The sequence below is a fragment of the Symsagittifera roscoffensis genome, chromosome 1 (genome assembly GCF_963678635.1).
Source record: "Symsagittifera roscoffensis chromosome 1, txSymRosc1.1, whole genome shotgun sequence".
In the NCBI taxonomy this organism is placed as follows: Eukaryota; Metazoa; Xenacoelomorpha; order Acoela; family Convolutidae; genus Symsagittifera; species Symsagittifera roscoffensis.
Window position 1 is genome coordinate 2,417,625 of NC_087062.1, and position 22,656 is coordinate 2,440,280.

At 46.6% G+C, this 22,656-nt stretch overlaps 2 protein-coding genes across 3 annotated transcripts in view; one reads left to right on the top strand and one right to left on the bottom strand.

The window, feature by feature from the left end:
- LOC134856977 (RNA polymerase-associated protein RTF1 homolog) overlaps window positions 1-22,656 on the top strand; it is a 607,680-nt gene that overhangs the window by 511,704 nt on the left and 73,320 nt on the right. The window lies entirely within an intron of this gene.
- LOC134856990 (sugar transporter SWEET1-like) overlaps window positions 1-22,656 on the bottom strand; it is a 468,950-nt gene that overhangs the window by 14,445 nt on the left and 431,849 nt on the right. The window contains exon 2 of one of the 2 annotated variants that reach the window (XM_063873309.1): window positions 356-418. In XM_063873309.1, the coding sequence (XP_063729379.1) occupies window positions 356-375 (20 nt within the window). In that variant the 5' untranslated portion in view covers window positions 376-418. Of the gene's footprint in view, window positions 1-355; window positions 421-22,656 lie in introns of both variants that reach the window. The other variant, XM_063873310.1, reaches the window with a different exon arrangement.

Consider the following 22,656-nt stretch of genomic DNA (forward strand, 5'->3'; position numbering starts at 1 on the left):
CAAATATTAGGCCGACATTTTTTGAACCGGATCATTAACCGTTTGAAAAACAACTGCTCTTGGTCAGATTCGAACCCCGGACCTTTGCCGTTCCAGGCGTATTCATTACACCAGCCTAAGTGTGCAATATGCACTACAAATTTTAATTCATTATGAACCAATGAACCAAAGTTGTTAACGGGAATTAAATCGAAAACTCGAGCAGTTATGGTAAATAAAGACTTCACAACATCACTAACTAGATACACTATTCGATTAAGAAATCGTAAACAGATTCACTGTGGTGAATTCAAATCAGGCAGGACAAAAAATTTCCATCTGAGCATATATTTTTTCTTAATTTATATATTTTTACCTTATTTTGTCGACGTCCATTACATGTTGTGAATCACTCAAATAAGCAGATGTTCATGAATACCTGAAACAAGACGTTACAGTATTAAGAAATTCGGAAGATTTGTGCATCAAAACAAAAATCGCGAATTTTAAGAAAACGTTCACATCTTTATAAATCCAAAATTTATCTAATTACAGTCTCGTTTTCCAAGCTTTAAATAATCAAAATCAAATCGAAATCTGTATATAAGAAATCGTTCGCAAGCTGAGTGATCACTGGGAAGCGAACCAAGATTTTCTTTGATTGCAATCCCCAGTACCATTTCTAGAATCAGGACTGTATAGTAACTTTAAAAAATTTACCGAATAAAACTACTATCGTTGAACGCACCTCCGGTACTTCCAACAGATTGAGGGAGGTGAAAGTTGCTTATATATAAAATATATTGAAAAGCGACGAAATGAATTCAATCCCAACAATGACCCGGGATTCCAATAACTCGTATTTCAAAAACTTGAACAATAACAATATTTTACCTTTTAAAACTAAAATATCCAAGTCTCCAGAACTACTGGCTTTTAGATCTTCGTAATTTAACTCGATAGATGGCCGATAGCATACAACAGCTCTTTCCGATTTAACAAAGAGGCGAAGCATCGCAAACACTAGGGAGAACACCACAAAAAAAACAGCTCAATATAGTGCAATAAGAAAGTAAAAATAAGCCTCGAATTAGCAAAACATTCGACTACGTCTGAGATTCGAACCTGCGACCTAGAGATTAAGAGTCTCTCACCCTAAACACAGCTTAATTTTTTTTCTTTGCCTCTCGCGGAAAGGGCTTTTCCGTCATGCGACGGTCAGTGCACAGGTTGGATAGGGCCATATACGTTTTTTCCTGAAACTTGGAAAATTGGTTGCATTGTAACATTCGCCCAAATACTACACAGCGACGGAGCGTAGAAAAAAGTACCTATCAACGACTGGCAGGCGTCAGTTACCTTAATCCTACTCGCTTTTCACCGTCTCGACCTTGCCAGTTGATTTTCTGGTCTGTCTAGGGCTAAGTAAAAAGTTACTATTTTTAGGCCATCAGTCAAACTACTTTTGATCAGCTTTCGTTTACATGCGAACACAACCACATAGCTGAGTCTCGGATCCTCAGAATACGTGATTGTCATTAAAACACGGCTCGAACAACCTATTTTAATATGTTTTTGTGTAACAGTCAGACCTTGACGACTACCTGCTGGTACTGTTCTCCTTGCTTCAAACAACGTCAAGACCGGTCGGTTATTGTTTCTCTATCTGCCACTGTAAATAAACTAGCCGAAAAACTCGAAAACCTTGATACCACCCTCAAATCAGTCGATGCTGCGCCGAAACAGGCCACTGGACAAGAGGTGGACTCATCTGAAAAAACATATCACAGTGATGACTCCTATAAACATCGTGTGAAAATAGTGGGTATCCAAGAGAGCGAGAAGAAATTCACAGATGCTAGACAGTTTGACGACAAGACATCTATCGAGAATATTCTGGGAAAACTAGAAATCAAAAACGCGAACGTAGCAGACTGTTTCCGCGCTGGCAAATACGATAAAACTCGTAACAGGCCACTTATAGTCTCGTTCAGCTCGATCTGGGACGCGCGACTCATCAGGTCGAAAGCAATTGAAAGAAAACTCTACCAAAGTGACTCCATTCTTATTTTGAATGAGCTGTCTCCTGCAGATCGTGATGTAGAAAAACAGCTCCTAGCCAAACGACATGAGGTTATTCAGACGGGTGTTGACAAATCTAGAATAAAAATCCGAAACGAAACTATATGTTGATGGTATCGAAACGAAATGTGACAAGAACTGACTAAACAACTTGACACTCTACTTGCAAAATGCCCGTAGCCTGTTGACACTCAGTAGACGCCTTTCTTTCATAAAAGAAGTAAATCTGTTTAACCCGGACATTGTCTGTGTCACAGAAACTTGGCTAGACAAAGATCCAACAAGTATGATTTTCATGGAAACGGATTACAATATTGCCTCTTACTCCATCAGAGAAACTGGCGAACACGGTGGTACTCTTATCTTATGCAAGTCTACCTGTGACTATATTACTCTTCCGACAAATGTCGATTTTATTTCAGTCATTCTGATACCCAGTTCGAGTATAGCGGTCATGTGCGTTTACAACCCTCCAACTAACAGTCATTATCGAGTTAATTGTGATGTTCTTATGAATCAAATTGAATCCATCGTAAATTCACGACTACAAGGTTTTAAAATAATCATTTGTGGTGATTTTAACATGCCTGATGCCAACTGGGATACATTGACAGCAACAACCACAGATTCTTCCTCAGTAATTGACCATATTCTTGATATTGGACTAGAACAAATTGTTCACTTCCCTACTCACATTAGTGGAAATATTCTGGACCTTGTCTTTACAAACCTCTCTTATTCAGAAGTTTCGAGTCATCCTGTTAACTTTTCTGATCATACAGGTGTTGTGGTAAACTTTATTACGACAAGTGAAACAACCTGTAATAAAACCAACTCAGTTACCAACAAACGTCTACAAACCAATGTTTATGCTGATGTCTCACATGCGTTATCCACTTCTTTGTTTTCGGTAGAGCTTGATGTAACAAACCCGGGCTATCGGAATCACTGGCTTGATTACTTTTACAACATCATTGATGTGAACAGCTCTTTTATCAGAAGAAAGCGCGCCAGCTTACCGTATTTTTATTCCTCGCATTCAGTTCATCTTCTCAACAAATTACGTACTGCAGAAAGACGACTGTCAAAGCAGTGGTCCAAGTTTACCTATGGTACAGTAAAGCGTCTTAAGCAACAGTCGGCAGCTTCAATTGAAACTGACACTATTATATTCACTGAAAGCTTCACGTCCACAAACTCTAGTACAAACGACTGCTACAGACTGTTGAAAACTATAAATCAATCAATCAACCTACCAAAAATGATGAAGTTCGGAGAAAATGTGTTTAACGACAGCTACAGTATTGCTTGTGCGTTCAACCGTCATTTTGGTGACGTTTTTAATAAAGTCACTGGAACTTTCAGTGATTTTTCGGAATCAACACTCAACCGTGTCTCTATTCACTTCGATGACGTGAAGACCGCTCTGGAAAATTCATCACTCGGCACAGGTTTTGATAATGTACCCGGTGCTTTCTTACGGAACTCTGCCAGTGAAATAACTTTTCATGTACAGAAGCTTTTTGATAGTATTATCATTAGTGGCGAATACCCCTCACAGTGGAAAAACTCTTATATTACTCCAATATTCAAATCAGGTGACAAATGTGACATAAAATGCTATAGACCTATCAGTATTCTTTCTAAACTATCTTTGGTTTTCGAGCGGGTTCTTTATAACAAACTCTATCCTTTCGTGGCTGAACGTCTATCGCGATATCAATTCGGTTTCATATGAAAAAGATCCTGCCAGGTACAACTTTTACTCTATTTGCATGATATTGTCAAAGCACTTGATACCAATGATCAAGTTTTCGCCGTATATCTGGATTTCTCTAAAGCGTTTGACAAAGTACCGCATCACATCCTTTTACAGAAACTACGTAATTTTGGCATCGGTGGGGAACTTTTACTTCTTTTGGCATCTTACCTCACAGATCGAAAGCAATGCGTAAAAATAGACGGCCGTTATTCCTTTTTTATCGATGTTCTAAGCGGGGTACCACAAGGATCGATTATTGGTCCCCTCTTGTTCATAATTTTTATCAACGATTTACCAGATAGTTGTTTTACGTCTTGTATGTATCTGTTCGCGGACGACAGCAAAAGCAGATCCTCTAGCATAGAAGATCTACAGCGGGACCTCGATCGATGCGTTGAGTGGGCAAATTCAAACGGTATGACCTTCAATACTGATAAAACCGTTTTAATTCACTTTGCTAACAAACATATTTTACCAAGCCCGTATCATCTAACACTGGGCGAGAATATCATTTCTGACAGCTGTGATGTGAAAGACTTGGGTGTGAAAATATCGAAAAACTTAAACTGGAGATCCCATATTAGTTGGAAAATCAAGACATGCTATAGCATATTCTTCTCTATCAAACGAACGATTCCATTTGCTACTCCAATATCAACTAAAACTCGACTGGTTAAAGCTTATATTCTGTCCTCCTTGTGTTACTGCTCTCCGATATGGTATCCTAGTCAAACAGAGTTGAGAAGCATGGATGTTCTGGTGTCTCGTGTCACAAAATGGGTCACAACTGGCACTTACAGAGAAAGACTAACAAAGTGTAAACTGATGCCCATTGATGTGTACCTGGAGTACCTGGACCTTATTTTCTTCAATGCTCTCTTAGCTGGAAAACAGGATGTTTTGATATGGAACTATGTTACTCTTAGATATGACATGAGGTACAACTTACGTAGTTCAGAAAAACCGGTTTTCCTGGTTTCGAGCAGTCGACGAGCGTGCTATGGCCAGTGGTTTTTCAACAGGGTTGTAAAGAGCTCGAACAAACTCCATTCCAACAGCGATATCAGCCTATTTGACACACCAAGTATTTTCAAGGCTAAGTTAAAAGACTATTTTTTAGAAAAAAAAAACACTGACTGATTTTTAACTTTTTATTTTTAACTTCACCCAGATTGTTTTTAAACAATTAAAGTCTTATAAAAAAAAAAAAAAAAAAAAAAAAATTAGAGATGGATTGACCCTTTCCTCTTTCTAGCTACTCATATTCTAAAATATCAAGTTATACCGGTGTTAATTTAAAGTTTCACGACATCCAAGTAGCTATAAAGTCAGTTTTATACAGTTCCTTCACATAAACAGTCTCTGGGGGACCAAGCCTCCGCTCCCGTGATATTCCGGCGATAACGCTCTTATCTCTTCTAATTTGCGTCCCGGGAGGGTTCCGTGGAAAACTCCTTGCCCACTGAAGCTTCCTTCTCCACTAGTATCCGCTGACAAGTGTCTTATCGTGCGTTGTTGCCACGATAAGAGGCTTCGTATTTTCCGTCTCTTGTACGACTGTTTTTCGCAATATTTGTCGCTGTTCTGATTTTCTCAGCTTTTTTGGTCAAAATGGCCGTTTTTCGTATTTCTGAATAAATCAACTTGAAAATCGAAATTTTAAAAATAAAAATTCCAGAATATTCTGACCCTCCTTTGGAATACTTTTCGTTAATAAGGCCTTTACTCGTTCTTTTTCATGTCCCCGGAAGGTTGCGCTGTGCCAATCTGGCAGAATGGCACATACTCCCCGGACAATCCCCATCAATGTCCCTATTGATCGCATAACACCGGGTTATCGTCAAGTAGTGTTCCAGTTTTCTGTAATCAATCTTACAAATCGCATAAGAAAATGAAATTTATCTACTCCACCTCAACTCACTACGTGTTCACAAATGGCATCGTACTACATCTCACTGCCTTTCAACATTTTCACAAAATTTGCACCATGAGGAGTGTCCTAGATAAAATTTCTTTTCTGACTACTTACGTCGTCTTGCATTAAATTTCTTTTCGCTCTTTGTGATTAAAAAGTGGAACGATGCACGGCCACGCACCCGTTAAAATTAACTTAACGTCACTCACCAAGTATAATCAGTTATTTGTGCGGTCCTTTCAATATTAAAACTAAGGAACTCTGTGGCTAGGAAAGTTATTGAGTTACCCACCCTTCTCGAGCGAGTTTACTCAAACTTACCATGTGGCCACACAGTGAAATTGTGTCTTACACATGTTAAAAACTTCAATCGTGTTTAAATAGGTAAATATACTCACCTATGTTCTATATATACATACATAAATAGTCATAACTAAAATTTCTTTTTGAACAATTCAACAATTGCAACAATTTTCAAAGTTTGGTTTGACCAAACTAAATCAAAACAAAAAGTTTCACAAGTTCAATAATCAAAACTTGGTTGATTGGTTTAAGTTTTAGCACACAAAGACAATCAAGTTTTTTCTCCTTCTCTCCTCTTCTTTGTTCATCTTCATTCCATCACTTCTCCATCTTGTTCTTCAGCTTCGCTGTCTTCCAATACTTTCTCCAGCATGTCCATGGAGTTGCGAACCGTGCCCCAACTCTCCTGTTCCAACAGCCTCGGTTTGCAACAAGGTAGCAAGTCAACATTAACTTTTTGCTCCCGGTTCCTGCAAAAGCTGTTGTGAAGACATAGGCTCACGTTTCGTTCTAGGTCAGCTCTTAAGACCTCTTTCTTCTCATCTTCAGTTACACAAGGCGCTCCAGCTACCCGCTTCACCGCCGTGGTGACCGCGTTTCTGTGCGTCAGGAATGCTCTCGTATAGACTCCTGGTCCTATATCTAGCTGGAAAGATTGATAGGCTTCCGTGTTCCTCACTATGTGACGCTTCGCGCGTTCACACATCCATGATGTCATCACTGCACGGAACCAAGGCATCAATCTTTGCCTTGACCATATTCTTTCAATGGCTTTAGGTATTCTCAGAACCTTGCAGGTGGTTCTGAAAAGATCCAATTCACGACTCATCTTCACGTTGCTCAGCTGCTCAGGAGTCGGCACGGCCGTCTCCTGCTCACTTGTGTCCGCGTTAGCCTCCAGCCATCTCACTGCCAGCATGGCACTAACCACCACGATTGACACCTGTTGATTCTGATCGGGCAACCCCGTAGAGTACAACTCCTCCACGTCCCATACTAGCATCAGTCCCGCGTTTGGGGTACCACAACGTCTGCGCCAAGCAGTGGCAAGGATACTCCCCATGGGTTCTCACAAGGTTCCTTCGGGTCCGATACCCTGAGGCTCCCAGCAACGGTTCCACCTCCATCAGAATTCGATGTAAGTCGTCTTTCTCTTCTATGGCGGGGAATTCAGTGGGTAAGGCTCCACTCGCTTTCTGTTTCTGGAACTCACTCACATTGCCTTCGTTTAATCTCAGAAACTCTTCACCCACTACGTCTTGCAATTCGCCTTCAGATCTCTTCGGGACTGCCCGAAAGATCTTTAACAACAAATCATATGACCTCTCCGACATTCTGGCCAACCTCACGCACTTTGGCACAGAGAAAAGTTGGTCAATCAACACCTGCTGTGTCCTTGCATCCATCACCACCATGTGTGTAGGATATCTACTACTGCAATATGGTGCGGAGCTTGAACCCATCAGATATTTTGAACCAGTCGGTTTATGATAGGCCTCACTATCTTTCAGATTCATCTCGTTCTCCAGAGCTTCTCTCCAGCCTCCGATCTTCTGCTCCGTTTGCAATGCTCCAGGAAATACTTCCACGCTGAGGGACGTCACTAGCTCATGGGCACGCTCCAGGCGCTCAAGCGATTCTATCGAACTCAACATGCTACAAAATCCCAAGGCTGTGATCAAATTTACATCCGTCACCCCATGACAGTCCGCGACCAACTCCATATCACTCTTATCCGACATGCTCAATCTTCCGTACAATCGTGCCAGTTGCCGATGCTGCTCGCTCAGCGTAACCAGGCAGTGCCCCAGGTTACAAACATGTCCTTCCATCCCACTATGTTGAGCCAAGCATGTGCCTTGCTTCAACCAATTGCTCGATGGGCCTTCCTCGGACAGCTCCGTGGATGGGTTGCTCTTCTGCTTCGTCAATCTCATGGCCAGCAGATGATGTATCATGGCCAGATCATGCAAACTCGCGTCATCATCTAGGTCTAACGTGATATCCGCCGTCATGTCCCAGATTAAACCGGCGTTAGGATGAGGACACCACGAAGGCTTCATGAGTTCCCACATCGTTACTAGACTGGTTTTCAAGGGACCGTCCCAAGAACCACAATCAAAACTCACTTGCCCCTTTAGCTCGGGAACCGAGGATTTGACCACTCGTTCTTCCAAAATAATTCCCAGCTTGGGTTGTTCAACCATCAGCATTCCAGTTTCTTTAATACGTTCAACCCAGAAATTGAGTACTATGACTTGCTCATAGTCGAAGTACGCTTCCCTGGCTTCTTCATTCACGAAGGGATTATACGCCATCCCCGGTATGCCAGACACATATTGGAACGACTTCAGTTTCCCTAGTGTTGCAAACTCTTTTTGTATTTTGACTGCTTCAATCAACTCCCGGTTCACTTTCAATTCTTTGTTGGAATATCTTCTCACTTCTTCCAACTTGCGATAGCTCTCCATGTCATTCGACTCCTTGTTTGGTACAGTCAACGGCATGTCCTGATATAGTTCCAGGAGTGCCCTAAGGAAGTTCCTTTCGCAATCAACTCCCTTTTGCCGAATGATCTTTATGCATTCTCCCAAAACAGGAGTGGGGATACGATCCACCACGAACCTGACAAAGCAAAGGGCATCCTCACGCTTAGCCCATGCTATCGCAGAACCGTCTTTTGAAATCAACGCTTGCAGAGCTTCCATCAACTCCAGCTCCTGTTCCCGTGATTTCGAATCATTACTGGCTTCATACTCCGCCCTCTTGATGCCCATCAAGCACCAAGCCAACCGTACTTGCAGATCAGTTCTCACGCAAGGATGAGCCAGGTATGCTGCCACCGTAGCAAGTGCATGCATCGCCTCGTCAAAGTATCTCTGGAGGGCCGCCCTCCAGGAGATTTCTAGTAATTTTTCCAATCCGACTTCGTTCGCTTCAGAGGACATTACCGTGCCGTATTCTTTTCGATTTAAGTTTGAATTATCCGTGAGCTCTTTCAGATATACCTGCATGGCTCGCTTCTCGCTCCAAGCCATCAAGTGCCCTCTCGCGGAGTTTCTCGCTTTCAACATCTCCACATACCCTCCTGCTGGATCTCCCATGTGGACTGATTCCGGCACAGTGACTCGACTGTACTCGACCACGTCGAGTTGTCCTTCCAGCTTCAACTTGGCTATGTTGGTCCGCGAGGGCCTGTAATCTTCAAGTCCTCCAGATCCACATTGACTGATGATCTCCATCTCTAATTTAGTGTCTGCCAGGGTTCGTGCTGTTTTCTTTGATCTTACGGCAGTCGTGGTCAGACCTGCCAAGAGCATAGGGGGTATCAGATTCTCTTTTTCTCCCCCTGTCAGCGTTGCACTATCTCCTTGCCCGCTCTCGCCTGAACGACCTGCGCTCGTCAAAGAGGTCACCACTGCGCTGGCTCTCGACTTCACCACTCTCGGGTTCATGGCTCGACTCCCTGTTTTCCCTTTTAGTCGCTTCAGCCCCTTCCTGGCTTGTCTGACAGGTAATTTCTTTGCAACCTGCTGATCATCGGCACTGTCTTCTGTTACTGACTCGGTCAGAACATCCGACTCCATGGAGTTCACTATTTTCTCCAGGACCTCATGCATGATGGGTTGGTTCAATCCCACCTTCATTATGGACTGCGTCCCATATCGCCTTATCACGTCCCATGATCTTTCCATGAAATTCACTCCACTCCAGGTTGCCCCTGTCTTGCCTTCTAACTCCCTTTGATATCTCTCCCATTCCTCTTCCGGCAGCGTGCTCAGGAAGGATACCCTCATTGATTCTTCGATTTTTCTCCTCCTTGGTGACTCATGGAGCAATCTCTGCGGATCCCTGCTTCGTGCATTCTCTCGCCTGGCTTATTGGATCTATCGGGGATAAGTCGGCCGACGCCTCCTTTGTAGGGGACATGAAAGACGATGGCGTCATTAGCAATAGACTCCCATCGACTTCCCCATCGTCGTCTTCACTAAACCGGTAATCTAGCAAGTCTCTCTCTAACGCTCCCAGATCTGTCTCACCCGGTTTTCCCGTCTTTCCCTCGGTGTCGTTATCGTCATCGTCCTGATCCATCAATTCATCATCACCTGCATCAGGTTTCGGCCTGGGTCCTGGAGGTCCTTGTCGTGAGTCTGTGCCCGAGTCCGGCCGAGCCGGTACGGTCATGTCTCCTGCATGATAAAACAACTCATCATTCACCAGGAATTCTACAGACTCCTCGCCATGTGGTGCCAGGTCCTCTATCGTTATATATGAGCCTCCTCTGCTCTCCTTTGCCACTTCAATCATCACTACTTTCACTTCTCCTGACCACTTCAGTCTTGATAAGTCATCCGTGGGAGAATACACTTCGTTCCACATTTCGGCCGAGACCTCTGGTCTCCTGGAAGGTAGTGCCTTGATCTTTTTCCTACTCCAAGCATCAGGAAATGAGAAGTCAAACGTGTGCGCGGCTGCAACATTCCAGCCGATGAAGCGCGGCTCCATCCCTTCACTCCACTTCAACATTCTCTTCTCTGCATCACGAGCTGCTCCGATGCGAGGGGCAATGATGGGAGATGTGACTCCCAACAACATCCTCCTTGTCGGTGGATATCGAGGGCATTGGTCCGGCAGCGGCCTGGACCCAGAAAGCCACGCTTGCTGGTTCTCTTTAGCGTGTGCATAGGCCTCTGGTAAGAGTGGCACTCCCATAGCCGCTCCTGTATCTTTCACTACTGGTCTTAAGTTCCAAAGCTTCGGGTTGAACTGGATGTGAGAAAGTTCCTCACGGCCCATTCGGCACTTGAAGTGGTTGTTGAAATCCATCAACATCCAACCTGCCTCCGCTATTCTTCCGAACAGCCTATCGTCACTGGCCAGCCCTCTCAACTCCCTCTGTTCTACCCAGTTCAGCACGGAACAGTCCACGACTGAGACCAGGTTGACATATAACACCGAATTCCTGTATGCCTTGACTTGCACGTCCGGGAACACGAAAGACATCACCGGTCCATACACCACCGTGGCGAATTCCCGCAGTCCGTGAATCAGAGCCAACGGATCGATCCGCATCATGACTGCCAAATCTGTCAGCAAGGGCATGCCACAATATTGCTTGCACTCACTCGCATCCGTCGCCACCTTATCTTCTCCCGTGACGCTTCTGTTTTGTTGTAAGAGATATTGGAGCAGGAGAGTCCTCCAGTCTTTCATCTTCTTGAGCGAGGCGGTTTCCAACTGTGCATTGAACTCACGACTGGGTCCCTGTAGTTGTTCAGGGTAACGTAACAGCACAAGCAAATCACCCAGTCGACCGTAGGTCATGGCAATCAGAGTCAAGAGTCCATCCAATCTCAAATCTGCTAACGCTTGGGTGAAGAGATTCGCCGGCCCCTTCACGAAATTTTCGTGACCAAATGTCACGTATAAGGCTAATACCAGGCCAATCGATAACTTCCTGATGTCTCTGACAAAACTCGCGATCAAGTTCCGGGATGCCCTAGGATAGCACGTCGACAGGAAGGAAGGCGTCCATCCCACTCCCATTCCACCCAAGATGGCATCCGATTGTTCGTACTGTGCCCTCGTGGCTAGCACGTCAGCTTGGAACTTGTCCAGTGACATCGTGTTTACGTCCTGCATCAGCTTCAACATCATGCCCCCAGCTAACTCCCGGGCATCAAACAAGTTTTTCAGATACACGTGTATCTCTTTTATCACTGCCGGCGCATGCTCGAACGCGTCCTCACCCAAGGTGCACAGCCTTGGTGACAAGTACAACCATATGTTGTTGTGCGGCTTCGTGCGCAAAGCCATTGCCATGAGATCTTCCTCCGCTGATGTCATGTTCTTCCTGACTGTCCTGCCCTGCTCATTCTCGGCATGATCCATCTGTCTGAACCAGAGATCATCAGCCACCTGTTGTACTAACAGATGATCGTCATCCACCCCTGGTCTTAGCTTCAGCAATCTGGCAAAGTTGGACAGCTCCAACCCCAGAACTTCATCTAGCACCAACCGAGTTGTGCTACAATCTCTGAGCCACTGTATGGCATTCGAAATGTCAGCCCAAACGGCTGGAAGCTCAGATCGGTACGGGTAGTAATTGTCCGGGTCTACTACTCTGTTCGGAGCCGGAATTATCACGTTGAACCTCCCCTCTGCTATCATTGTGACCATTGTGTATACAAACTGAAGGGGTTCTGGCAATGCAGCGTACCCTGGTGACAACACAAAGACCACCTTCACCATATTTTGGGTGAAACGTTGTTTTGCTGCTGCTTCTACCTCAGCCATCGCCGAGAGCAGTGTCATTATCGCCACCCCTATGACCTCGTTGCTCGGGATCGACCCATCCGTCAGACGTGACAATAAGCCCCTGCTTTGCAGATGATCATTTTAGCCTGCAACCACTATCACCTGTGGCTCCATGCTGACCACCCTTCGTACACTTATCATCATGCCGATTGCCTGTCCCCAGTCCAATTTAGGTGCCGTCAAGAAAATCACGTCGGGCCAAAAGAGAGAACGGGGCGTATAAAGATAATCGGAACTGGCTACGATCAGATACTTTGCAGCTTTCATCTCTAAGGGATCGTAAGCTGCGAACAGGCCGTCGCCTATTGGGGCCTTCAGTTTCCCATATCTCTGGTCATCTCCATCTACCGTGGTCGTTCGGGGATAGTCCCTTGAATACTCGCCAGGCGTCTGACCAGGTGATTTAGCGAACTGCCTGTACATCTTATGATGCTTGTTATTGGGCTTGTTCTCTGTCTGAAACTTGCCCCTTCGAGCAGAAGGCGTCAATTCCCGGGCTCTCTGTCGGACGTCCGTAAGGGATCGCGTGTTCAAGGGTCCAAAGGTATTGTCCTGAGGCAACCCGTTCAAGTCTGCATGTCGGAGCGTAGTCGTAGAGCTGAACTGCTCCTGCTCTGCTAGCAGCCAATCCACGCCTGATATCCGATATAATCGCGACACCGTGGGACTTTCTCCGCCAATCATTCTCATCGCTTCCTCCCGACACGTCAAGGTATTCATGTTCAACTTCGTGGACATGTCCGTCTTATACTGTCCCCAATGATTCGGGTCTGATCGGTTCCAAAGCAGCAGGCTGCCTGGTTCAACTCCCTCCGCAGGCACGGCGCTCGTAGACGGTCCTGCTGCTGGAGCAGGGTTTGCCGTGGCGGGCGGATCGTTCCTCCTACACACGGTCTGGGAGTTATTTCTGTTCTGAACCACTGGTCTGCCGAGTCGGCTTTCAAGCGGTTGTGTTCTGGGAGGAGGAGCAGTCCCTAGCCTCTCTCTCACGTTTGAGCTCGGAGCGGTGGGTGCGGCTACAGCCGTCTCCATCGGCAAGGGCCCTAGGCGGTTGACGAGGGATTCGGGCACGCTTGCCCTTATTCTACTTCCTCCGGTCGTTGAGCTGGTCCGAGCCAGAGAACTGGTCGCCACGACTCCTGCTCCATTTCCCTCAATTGCGTCTGAAATACATCATTCATCCAGTGTCTCCCTCGTTGGTTGTTGAAATGTATCCCATCTTTGGTAAGCGCAATGTGATCAATCATGCGCAGCGTGTTTTCGAGATCCAGAAGTCGCAACTCGCCAGGGTTGCTTCTCACCAGATTACGGATCATTTCGTTCCACCGTGTCACGTTGCTGTTCATGAAATCTGCCACTGTGGTGCCCATCAGCGGGTTTTGTGGTATCGTGCACAGCACCACAAACCTGGGCCTGTACTTCTCCTTCAGCTCATTCAGGAGGCATACCAGCAGAGGCTCCCACTTGCACTCGGGAGTCACTGGGGCTCTCGAGACGTCGTTAGTTCCTAGCATTATCACCAGCGTATCCAGGTGATCCTCGCTTTGGAATTCCATTATCTTGATGACCTGAGCCACTGAAGCTCCTCCAAAGGACAAAGTGGTTGTCTGACCATAGACGAAGATCTCAATCAGATCCCTCACCAAACTGTCTCCTATGATCAGGTGGCGACTCCCTGGGGGAATCACCTGGTCGCTCGTAGCGGGGTTACAGCTCATGTCAATCAGGCAGGCTCGAGGATGCTCCGCAGCTACATGCGTGAACTGGTGCCGTGTCATCAGATTCTTCCTGATATCTACCACGCGGGATTTTTGATAGGTTCTGCCATGCGCAGTCCCCGAGGGCACTATCGTGTGGGGTGCTCGCTCCGAGCTATTAGATGACTGATCACGATGCTGGGAAGGAAAGATCCTACCCAATGTCCGTCCAGTAGTTCGGTTGATCTCATCCATTGTTGCTCTGGCCACTTGGTTGAACGATTCATTGAACCGGGGAGCGAGGTAAGTGTCAGAAGGGTCTGGTATCGTGAACCTTTCATTGGAAGCAGACAGTCGTGTCTGCTGAGGAGCCTCGGGCTCTCTCGATGCACGTAAATCCAGAACCTCGGGCCCTCTCGATACACACAGCTCCTGGGCTGTTGTCCCGGGACGTGTGTCGTTGGATCCCTCCGAGGATTTCATGCTCGCCAGAACTTCCCGTGACACTTGGCTCACCTTCGCCATATACAGCTCCTTCAGGTGCTTTATTTCATCCTCCTTATAAGCCCCTGCAGATCTTCGTATTTCTTCTTCCATTCGTCTCTTTCTCGAGCTATTGCCCTATACTCCTGGAGTTTGGCACACAGCTCGCTCTGATCTTTCTCCTTCTTTTCCAGCGTCTCGATCGTCTCCGACGTCTGGATCTCTATTTCACTCACCCTCACTTTCTTCGAAGGAGGAGCAGCTGTAGGAGAGTCGACCGAATGTGACGGGCCTGGCCCATCACGTTGTCTCTTCGCTCCGATGAGTGGCTGCGCCGGTTGGACTGGTAAGGGCATCTCACCTAGCCGGTGGTCCCTCTGTTCACCTAGTCCTGGCTCACGAGCCAGGTCGTGGCCAGACATTTCTCCACGCCTCCATCTCATCAGTCGATTTCGACCTCTCTCGGCGGTCCCGGACTCACCGAAGGCCAACATCAATACGACTTCCGTAGGGCGAATCCCTCGAATTCCATTATCTTGATGACCTGAGCCACTGAAGCTCCTCCAAAGGACAAAGTGGTTGTCTGACCATAGACGAAGATCTCAATCAGATCCCTCACCAAACTGTCTCCTATGATCAGGTGGCGACTCCCTGGGGGAATCACCTGGTCGCTCGTAGCGGGGTTCCAGCTCATGTCAATCAGGCAGGCTCGAGGATGCTCCGCAGCTACATGCGTGAACTGGTGCCGTGTCATCAGATTCTTCCTGATATCTACCACGCGGGATTTTTGATAGGTTCTGCCATGCGCAGTCCCCGAGGGCACTATCGTGTGGGGTGCTCGCTCCGAGCTATTAGATGACTGATCACGATGCTGGGAAGGAACGATCCTACCCAATGTCCGTCCAGTAGTTCGGTTGATCTCATCCATTGTTGCTCTGGCCACTTGGTTGAACGATTCATTGAACCGGGGAGCGAGGTAAGTGTCAGAAGGGTCTGGTATCGTGAACCTTTCATTGGAAGCAGACAGTCGTGTCTGCTGAGGAGCCTCGGGCTCTCTCGATGCACGTAAATCCAGAACCTCGGGCCCTCTCGATACACACAGCTCCTGGGCTGTTGTCCCGGGACGTGTGTCGTTGGATCCCTCCGAGGATTTCATGCTCGCCAGAACTTCCCGTGACACTTGGCTCACCTTCGCCATATACAGCTCCTTCAGGTGCTTTATTTAATCCTCCTTATAAGCCCCTGCAGATCTTCGTATTTCTTCTTCCATTCGTCTCTTTCTCGAGCTATTGCCCTATACTCCTGGAGTTTGGCACACAGCTCGCTCTGATCTTTCTCCTTCTTTTCCAGCGTCTCGATCGTCTCCGACGTCTGGATCTCTATTTCACTCACCCTCACTTTCTTCGAAGGAGGAGCAGCTGTAGGAGAGTCGACCGAATGTGACGGGCCTGGCCCATCACGTTGTCTCTTCGCTCCGATGAGTGGCTGCGCCGGTTGGACTGGTAAGGGCATCTCACCTAGCCGGTGGTCCCTCTGTTCACCTAGTCCTGGCTCACGAGCCAGGTCGTGGCCAGACATTTCTCCACGCCTCCATCTCATCAGTCGATTTCGACCTCTCTCGGCGGTCCCGGACTCACCGAAGGCCAACATCAACACGACTTCCGTAGGGCGATTCCCTCGACCCTCTCGTCCTAGTGCATTAAGGAGCGCGACCACAAACATCGCCAACCCCGGGTCTTCTCGTGTGAAATCACAATCGATCAGCCGCTGATAGATCTCGTCTAGAGTCGCTCCTAGACTCGCTGAGAGGAATTCCATGAGTTCGTTCATGTCACCCATTTTTTCTCGTTTTGATTCTTGTTGTCGTGTCGTGTAATTTCTTTCTGTTTCGTCTGATTCAGTTTATTCAGTAAACAATTTCCGATCAATCAAGATCTAAAAAAACAAGTCGCGACTTAAAACCATCGTTTTTGGATACAACATCATTCAATTCTTTAAAACTCTCCATTGAAATTCTTTTTTCAATTCTGATTTAAAAATTTAGCACCAAGGTGGATCGTCCACCTTTATCTTTGTCAGAGTAGCCCGAATGAGCGCTGTCACCTTGATGACCTGGAGTACCCCAGGTCTTTTATGACACAAAACATAAAACATATCATAACAATAACATAACACATAAACACATAAACATCACACACCTATACTATCACATAAAAACATAATGCCTAATACTGTACCTAAAACCTAACCTAATCTAAAACTTGACTCTAATTCTTATCGAATAACTTAATAAAAACCACTTATCGCCGAGCGCAATTCTTAGCATATGCTCAGATAGTATTTTTTATGTAAGTAAACTTCTATGTCAGTCTCTGAAAATATCACATGTACAAGTGCGTACAACTCTCTCGGATGTAGCTTTCCCCTATTAGGATCGTATACTGGCATCGAGAGAGAGGTCACTCCTCTCTCAACCAAAAAATCCCTAAGTCGAGTCAAGGCCAATACCAAGCTCTTTGGATCTACGTGTTGCCCATCAGTGGCCTTGGTAACCAGGAAACACAAATATTTCCCTGGTATCTGTGATGCAACAGGGGGCAGCGCTATCATCCCTCCCACACCAGGCCTCTGTTTCCACAAAAACTCGATTTTTTTATACTCTCTTTTGAAGTCAGCCGCTAGTGCTGTTTTGAAGCTTACGTCCGCGGTTATCGCTATGGCGCACGTGCGTTCCGTGAGTATGATATCGCTGTCCGTTATGACGATATTGTTCGAATAATGGTTCGGTAGATCAAAATACGATTCAAAGATTCGTCCAAAAGGAGTTTTTTTTAGCATTCTCGCCCTCTGTCTCTAGTTCTCCGGTTTCTCTTGCCGATTTCAATTTTTTTATTATCAGATTTTCGGTGTGGGTGAGTCCTACCCCCACTCCCCGGACAAAAATATCCATCGACGTCCCCGTCGATCGCCCAAAGTCTAGGTAGGAGATCGAGGTTGGATTGTGGAACACGTAGAGGACCATCTGGGGCGACCCAGTTGGACTGGGTATTGTCATGACTGATGTATTTGTTTGCCGTCTCTATCGACGTCCTGAATCGTCAGGATCGTCTCTTTTGGATATGTCGACAGATCATGGAGCCATTCGAGCACGCGCAAGTTTGTTAGTTCTTGCTCATGAGTCTGTTCCGCTTCTGGTTCGAACTCCACTTCCGGTTCTGATCGATCGTCGATCCAATCTTGATCCATATCGTTCACAAGGTCGATCTCTTCTAGCATCGCCACTTCGTCCAGTCTCACCAGCGAGTCTATGACATCACTTACAACTATCCTGTCTACAACGAAGTCCTCGCCGTACGGATTGTATTTCTTCTGGTTTTTCCTCTCTTGCTTTGGCGTGTTTCCATAGTGAGAGGAAAGTCAGGTTGTATTCCTTTGTCAATTTCGGTTTGTTCCGGGCAGTCCCAGTCTTCTTTGGCATAAGGTAAAGTTTCATCGTCCACCTCTACTCGCTCGGTCAACTCGAGATCCAGTGGTAGATCGCAATCGTCCACCACCTCATTCCCGTCGTTCTTGTCGCGAGTACCCCTTTCATTCACTTCACAAGCACGATCCACTTTCAAATAGTCTCCCTCTTGCATGTCCGCTGGGATGCACCAATCCTCTGACGAGGCATTGTGTGGTTTGATGTTTTCATAATGAGCTGCTCTTCCAGTGCACAATCGATAAAAACGACCTCCTTGGTGCACTTCTGTTATCTGAAATGGACCACGCCATTTCTTTAATAGTTTCTTGGTTCCTTTTGGTGGAACCACTTCCTGGAACACCCAGACGTAGTCGCCAACTGAGTAGGCTTTCGCATCAGCTGTCCTTTTATCAAACCTCCTTTTTTGTCTAATTTGCGCCTGTTGCGTATTCCTCCTGCATAAGTCATTGAGGTCCTGCTGTCTTCTAATAACATCCCGCACGTACGTTTGCGGTGCTGTCCTCTTCCCCTCATATTGAGGGTAGAAAAACCTCAATGGGAGCGTTTTTTCATGACCCGTTAACATCATGTGCGGACTTATTCCAGTGGTGGAATGCTCCGTGCTGTTGTAAGCACCCATCACTTGCGGCAAGTGCTTGTCCCAGTCATCCATGTAACGCGGGCAGTAGACTCTCAGCATGGATACCAGTTGCCTCTCGACATGCCTCGCTATCCACACATTTATCAAATGATCACATGTTTCTTCCGCCGATGCTGTCATGCAGGGTGCTGCTTCCGCATACTTCGTAAAATGGTCGATCATTACCAGCACCTGATTATAGCCCGTTGCTGTCATGCAGATTTTCTGATGATCAATTTGCACCACTTCGTTGAAACCTGACGACTCTATTGACTGTAGGGGGAACCTTAGCTTCCTGGGATCCTTCGCCTGCTGACATGACAGGCATGCTGCGATCCACTTCTCACAAGCCTTCTTCAATCCCGGCCATTCGAATCGTTTCTGTATCCTGTTATACACTTTGTCCACGCCTTGATGGCCCATCTGATCATGTGAGCGAAAGAGCAATTCGGTCTGGTACAACTGTGGTAACACTATTGAATTGTATTTATAGAGGACCTTGTCCTCCTCTTTTCGCTTGCAGGCAACGATTCCGTCCTTATTCAGGTAAACCAAGTCGTTTCGCTTCAGGTAGAATTGCTTCAAGATCTTGTAGCTGTCTTCTTCCAAGTCTCCCTTGTCAGGTGCTCCATTCTCGATCCATCTCTTCAGACTGCTCGTCATTCTATCATTTCGTTGAGCCTTTAGGAGATCCGACAGCCTGTACCTGGCTTTCAAATACGTCTTTACCACGTTCCTTTGCCCACTCATTATCTCCGGAGCATGAGCATCGTCCATCAACTTGACACACCATATCTTTTTCAAAGGCGTCGCTTCCTGCACAGATGGTTCCAGATTGGTACGGACGACCGTACCATGTGGCAGCAATCTGGTTGGGCGTTTCGAAACTGCTATCAGCTCGAGCTCGTCTGCGGCATTATCTACCACAGTGCCCTCTTCATCTGAGGTGTATCTGTCCCTGTCTGGATCCTGATGTGTTTCTCGGTCCAGCCCACGCTGCTTCCAGTCTACCAATAAGGAGTGGATTGCGATCTCTGACATATCGGAATTGGAAGTTGTTTCAGACGTTTTGTCCCAGGACTGGGGCCTCGAGTCAACACTTGAGTCGACTGATTCCTGAACATCATATTCCAAGTTGTCTGAGATGTTTCTCGACTCCCCGGACAAAAATCTGTCCATCGGTCGCTTCGAACCCGACTCCCCGGACAAAATTCTGCCCCTAGGTGGTCTCGTCAACCTCTCCCCGGACAAGTCGTCCTGCACGGGCTCAAAGGTGTCTGACTCCTCAGACGAGTCGTCCTTGACTGGCTCGAAGGTATCAGACTCCCCGGACATTGTCTCGTCCACGGACGAACAATCTGGGCTCGGCTCGTATTCTTCTTTTGCATCCGTGAAATGCACTCTCCTCGTGAAGCTAGATTTCGACCTGATCCTGACTTCCTCAGTAGTTTGGTTCTGATTCAGTGTTCCATATTCAGTGAACGAAGTTCTCAACAAGACCTCCTTCGGCATCGAGCTCACCAGCTGGTTGACAATCGACCTGCAATCCCGTTCAACGCCTCGGCTGCGAATGGACACTGGCCTCTTCTCTGTTCTCTCGGTGACAGTCAACCGCTGCATGGTCTCCATCCATTCACGATCATGCCTATCCACTTCCCTGTCCAACAAGTCACGGAGCTTTCCCATGACGTCCGGCGCCACGTTCACCGTCCTGTTCAATAGAGCCATGCTGTTTATGCCCAGCCTGGTAAGTTCTTGCTGAACCAAGTTGGATCGGATTAGCAGATCCAACGGAACGGGCTCGTCTCTGGCTAAAAGCTTTATCTCCGCGGCCTTCTCCACTGGAAGGTTAGGGTGTCCGGGTATAGGATGCCCTGACTTGTCTAACCATCTAGTAAGTGGCAGCTTGTCGTAGGTTTCTTTGTCCAGAAAGGAAAACCCGTCTTTGATCTCTGATTGGTTAGCCTGTTTCTCCTCGAGGCGCTCATAAAATTCTGTTTTTTTGCTGAGGCTATCTGCGTTCTGGTGCTTGTCACGGGTACGGTGCTCTATGATCATGTGGTATCCATCCAGGCGCACAATCCAACGACCAATATAACTTTGGTCCATCGAATAGGTTTTCAGCCAGGCCAGGGCACGGTTATCCACACGTAACTTGAAGGGAGCACTTCCCAAGTAGGCCCTGTATTTTTCCACGAAAGTGATCACCGCAAACATCTCCGCTTTTGGTGCGCCGTACTTCATTTCAGGATCACTCAGGACTTTACTCCCGTAGGCTATCGGACGAAGAACCGTTCTCCCGTTCCACTCCTGCTCCTGGTGAAGTATGCCCGATATCGCAACCACTGATGCATCCGTATCCAGCACGAACATCTCCTTCTCTGTTGGCATGCCAAGGACCGGTCTCTCGAAAAGTTCACGTTTGATGTTTTCAAATGAAACTTGTGCCTCATCAGTCCAGGTGAACTTTTTGCCCTTGTTTCTCATCAACCTCTGCATGGGGTATATTTTGTCAGCATACCCCTTGATGAACTCTCGATAATAATTAGCCAATCTCAGAAAACTCATCAGCTGTGTATCTGTTTTAGGTGCCTTCCAGGTCAGCACCGCTTCAACCGCTTCGGGATCTGGTCTCACTCCATGTTTGTCAACCAGGCGGCCCAGATACTTTATGGAATCCCTGAGGATTTCACACTTAGAGGGCTTACATTTCAGACCCGCCTGCTTCATGCAAGAAAACACCTCCTCCAACCTCTCTATGTGGTCTTCTAAGGTTGGTGTTGCAATCACGACATCATCGACATAACACATGATGAGATTCCCGTATTTCTGAGTGACGCTCGTGAGTGCCTGGGCCATCAGTCGCTGGAATGTGGCCATCGCGTTGCACAATCCGAATGGCATCCTCTTCCACTGGAACAGTCCCACCTCACACGCGAAGCCTGTTTTCTCTCGATCTTGCTTTCTGAGTGGCACTTGCCAGAACGCAGAGCCCAAATCCAACGTCGTGAAGAACTTCGCGTCCCCCAGCTTGGATAGGCTCTCATCGATGCGGGGAATCGGGTATGCATCCTTTATAGTCACTGCGTTCAGATAACGGAAATGACAACAAAATCTGAGTTGTCCCCCTTTCCTTTTTGCCATGACCACGCCACAAGCCCATGGGGACTTCGACGGCTCGATCATGTCGTACTCCATTAACATCTCGATCTCCTTCCTACAGGCTTCTGACTTGTTTGGGGTCATTCTTCTCGCCCCTTCCCTATGAGGTACCGAGCCCTCTTCTATCTCAATCTCGTGTTCTACAAAATTACAACAACCTATGTCGGCCTTATGCTTCGAAAAAACGTCTGCGTTCCGATTTAGCACCGCTCTGAGCGAATCTAGTTCCTTGTCTGATATTTTACCCTTCAGATGGTCTATCTCAGGTAGGACAGGTTTATTCGCTGCTTACTCTGCTTCTGTCGGCCTCTCAGGAAAGTTGGAACAACTAGACAGCCCATCATCTGTTTCCGACTTCATTGAAAACAAATTTCCTAGAAGATTTCAGTTCATTTACTCTTTTCATTATTCATTCTTGGTTCGCATGTAATGGACATTTAGTTACATCAAACTTTTTCAAGTTCTCCACACTCTGAAAGTCTGTGTTCAGAGGCAAAGCATAGCCAAGTTTCTTTCCCCTCTGTACTGTCACTGTTGTTGCTTCTGTGTTTAATATCACACTCACACACAGTCCGCTCTGAGTGAGTGAGAAGCTTCTTCCTAAAATAGCCGAGCTTTTACTGTTTGGATTTGGTACCAGACACAACTGTCTGTCATTGCTGAGTTCATTCAAGTTCCTCATCCTAAGCGTCGCTACTACGGCTTGGTTTGGTTTTAATCTTACTTTTTGATCCAAAAAAATCGGTACCTTGGCCTGATTAATTAAGATCTTAGTAAGGGGTCTCTTTTCATACTTTCTCTCAGGATCCTTGATCCTAATCAACCCGTCATTGAGATCGATCGTGACGTCAA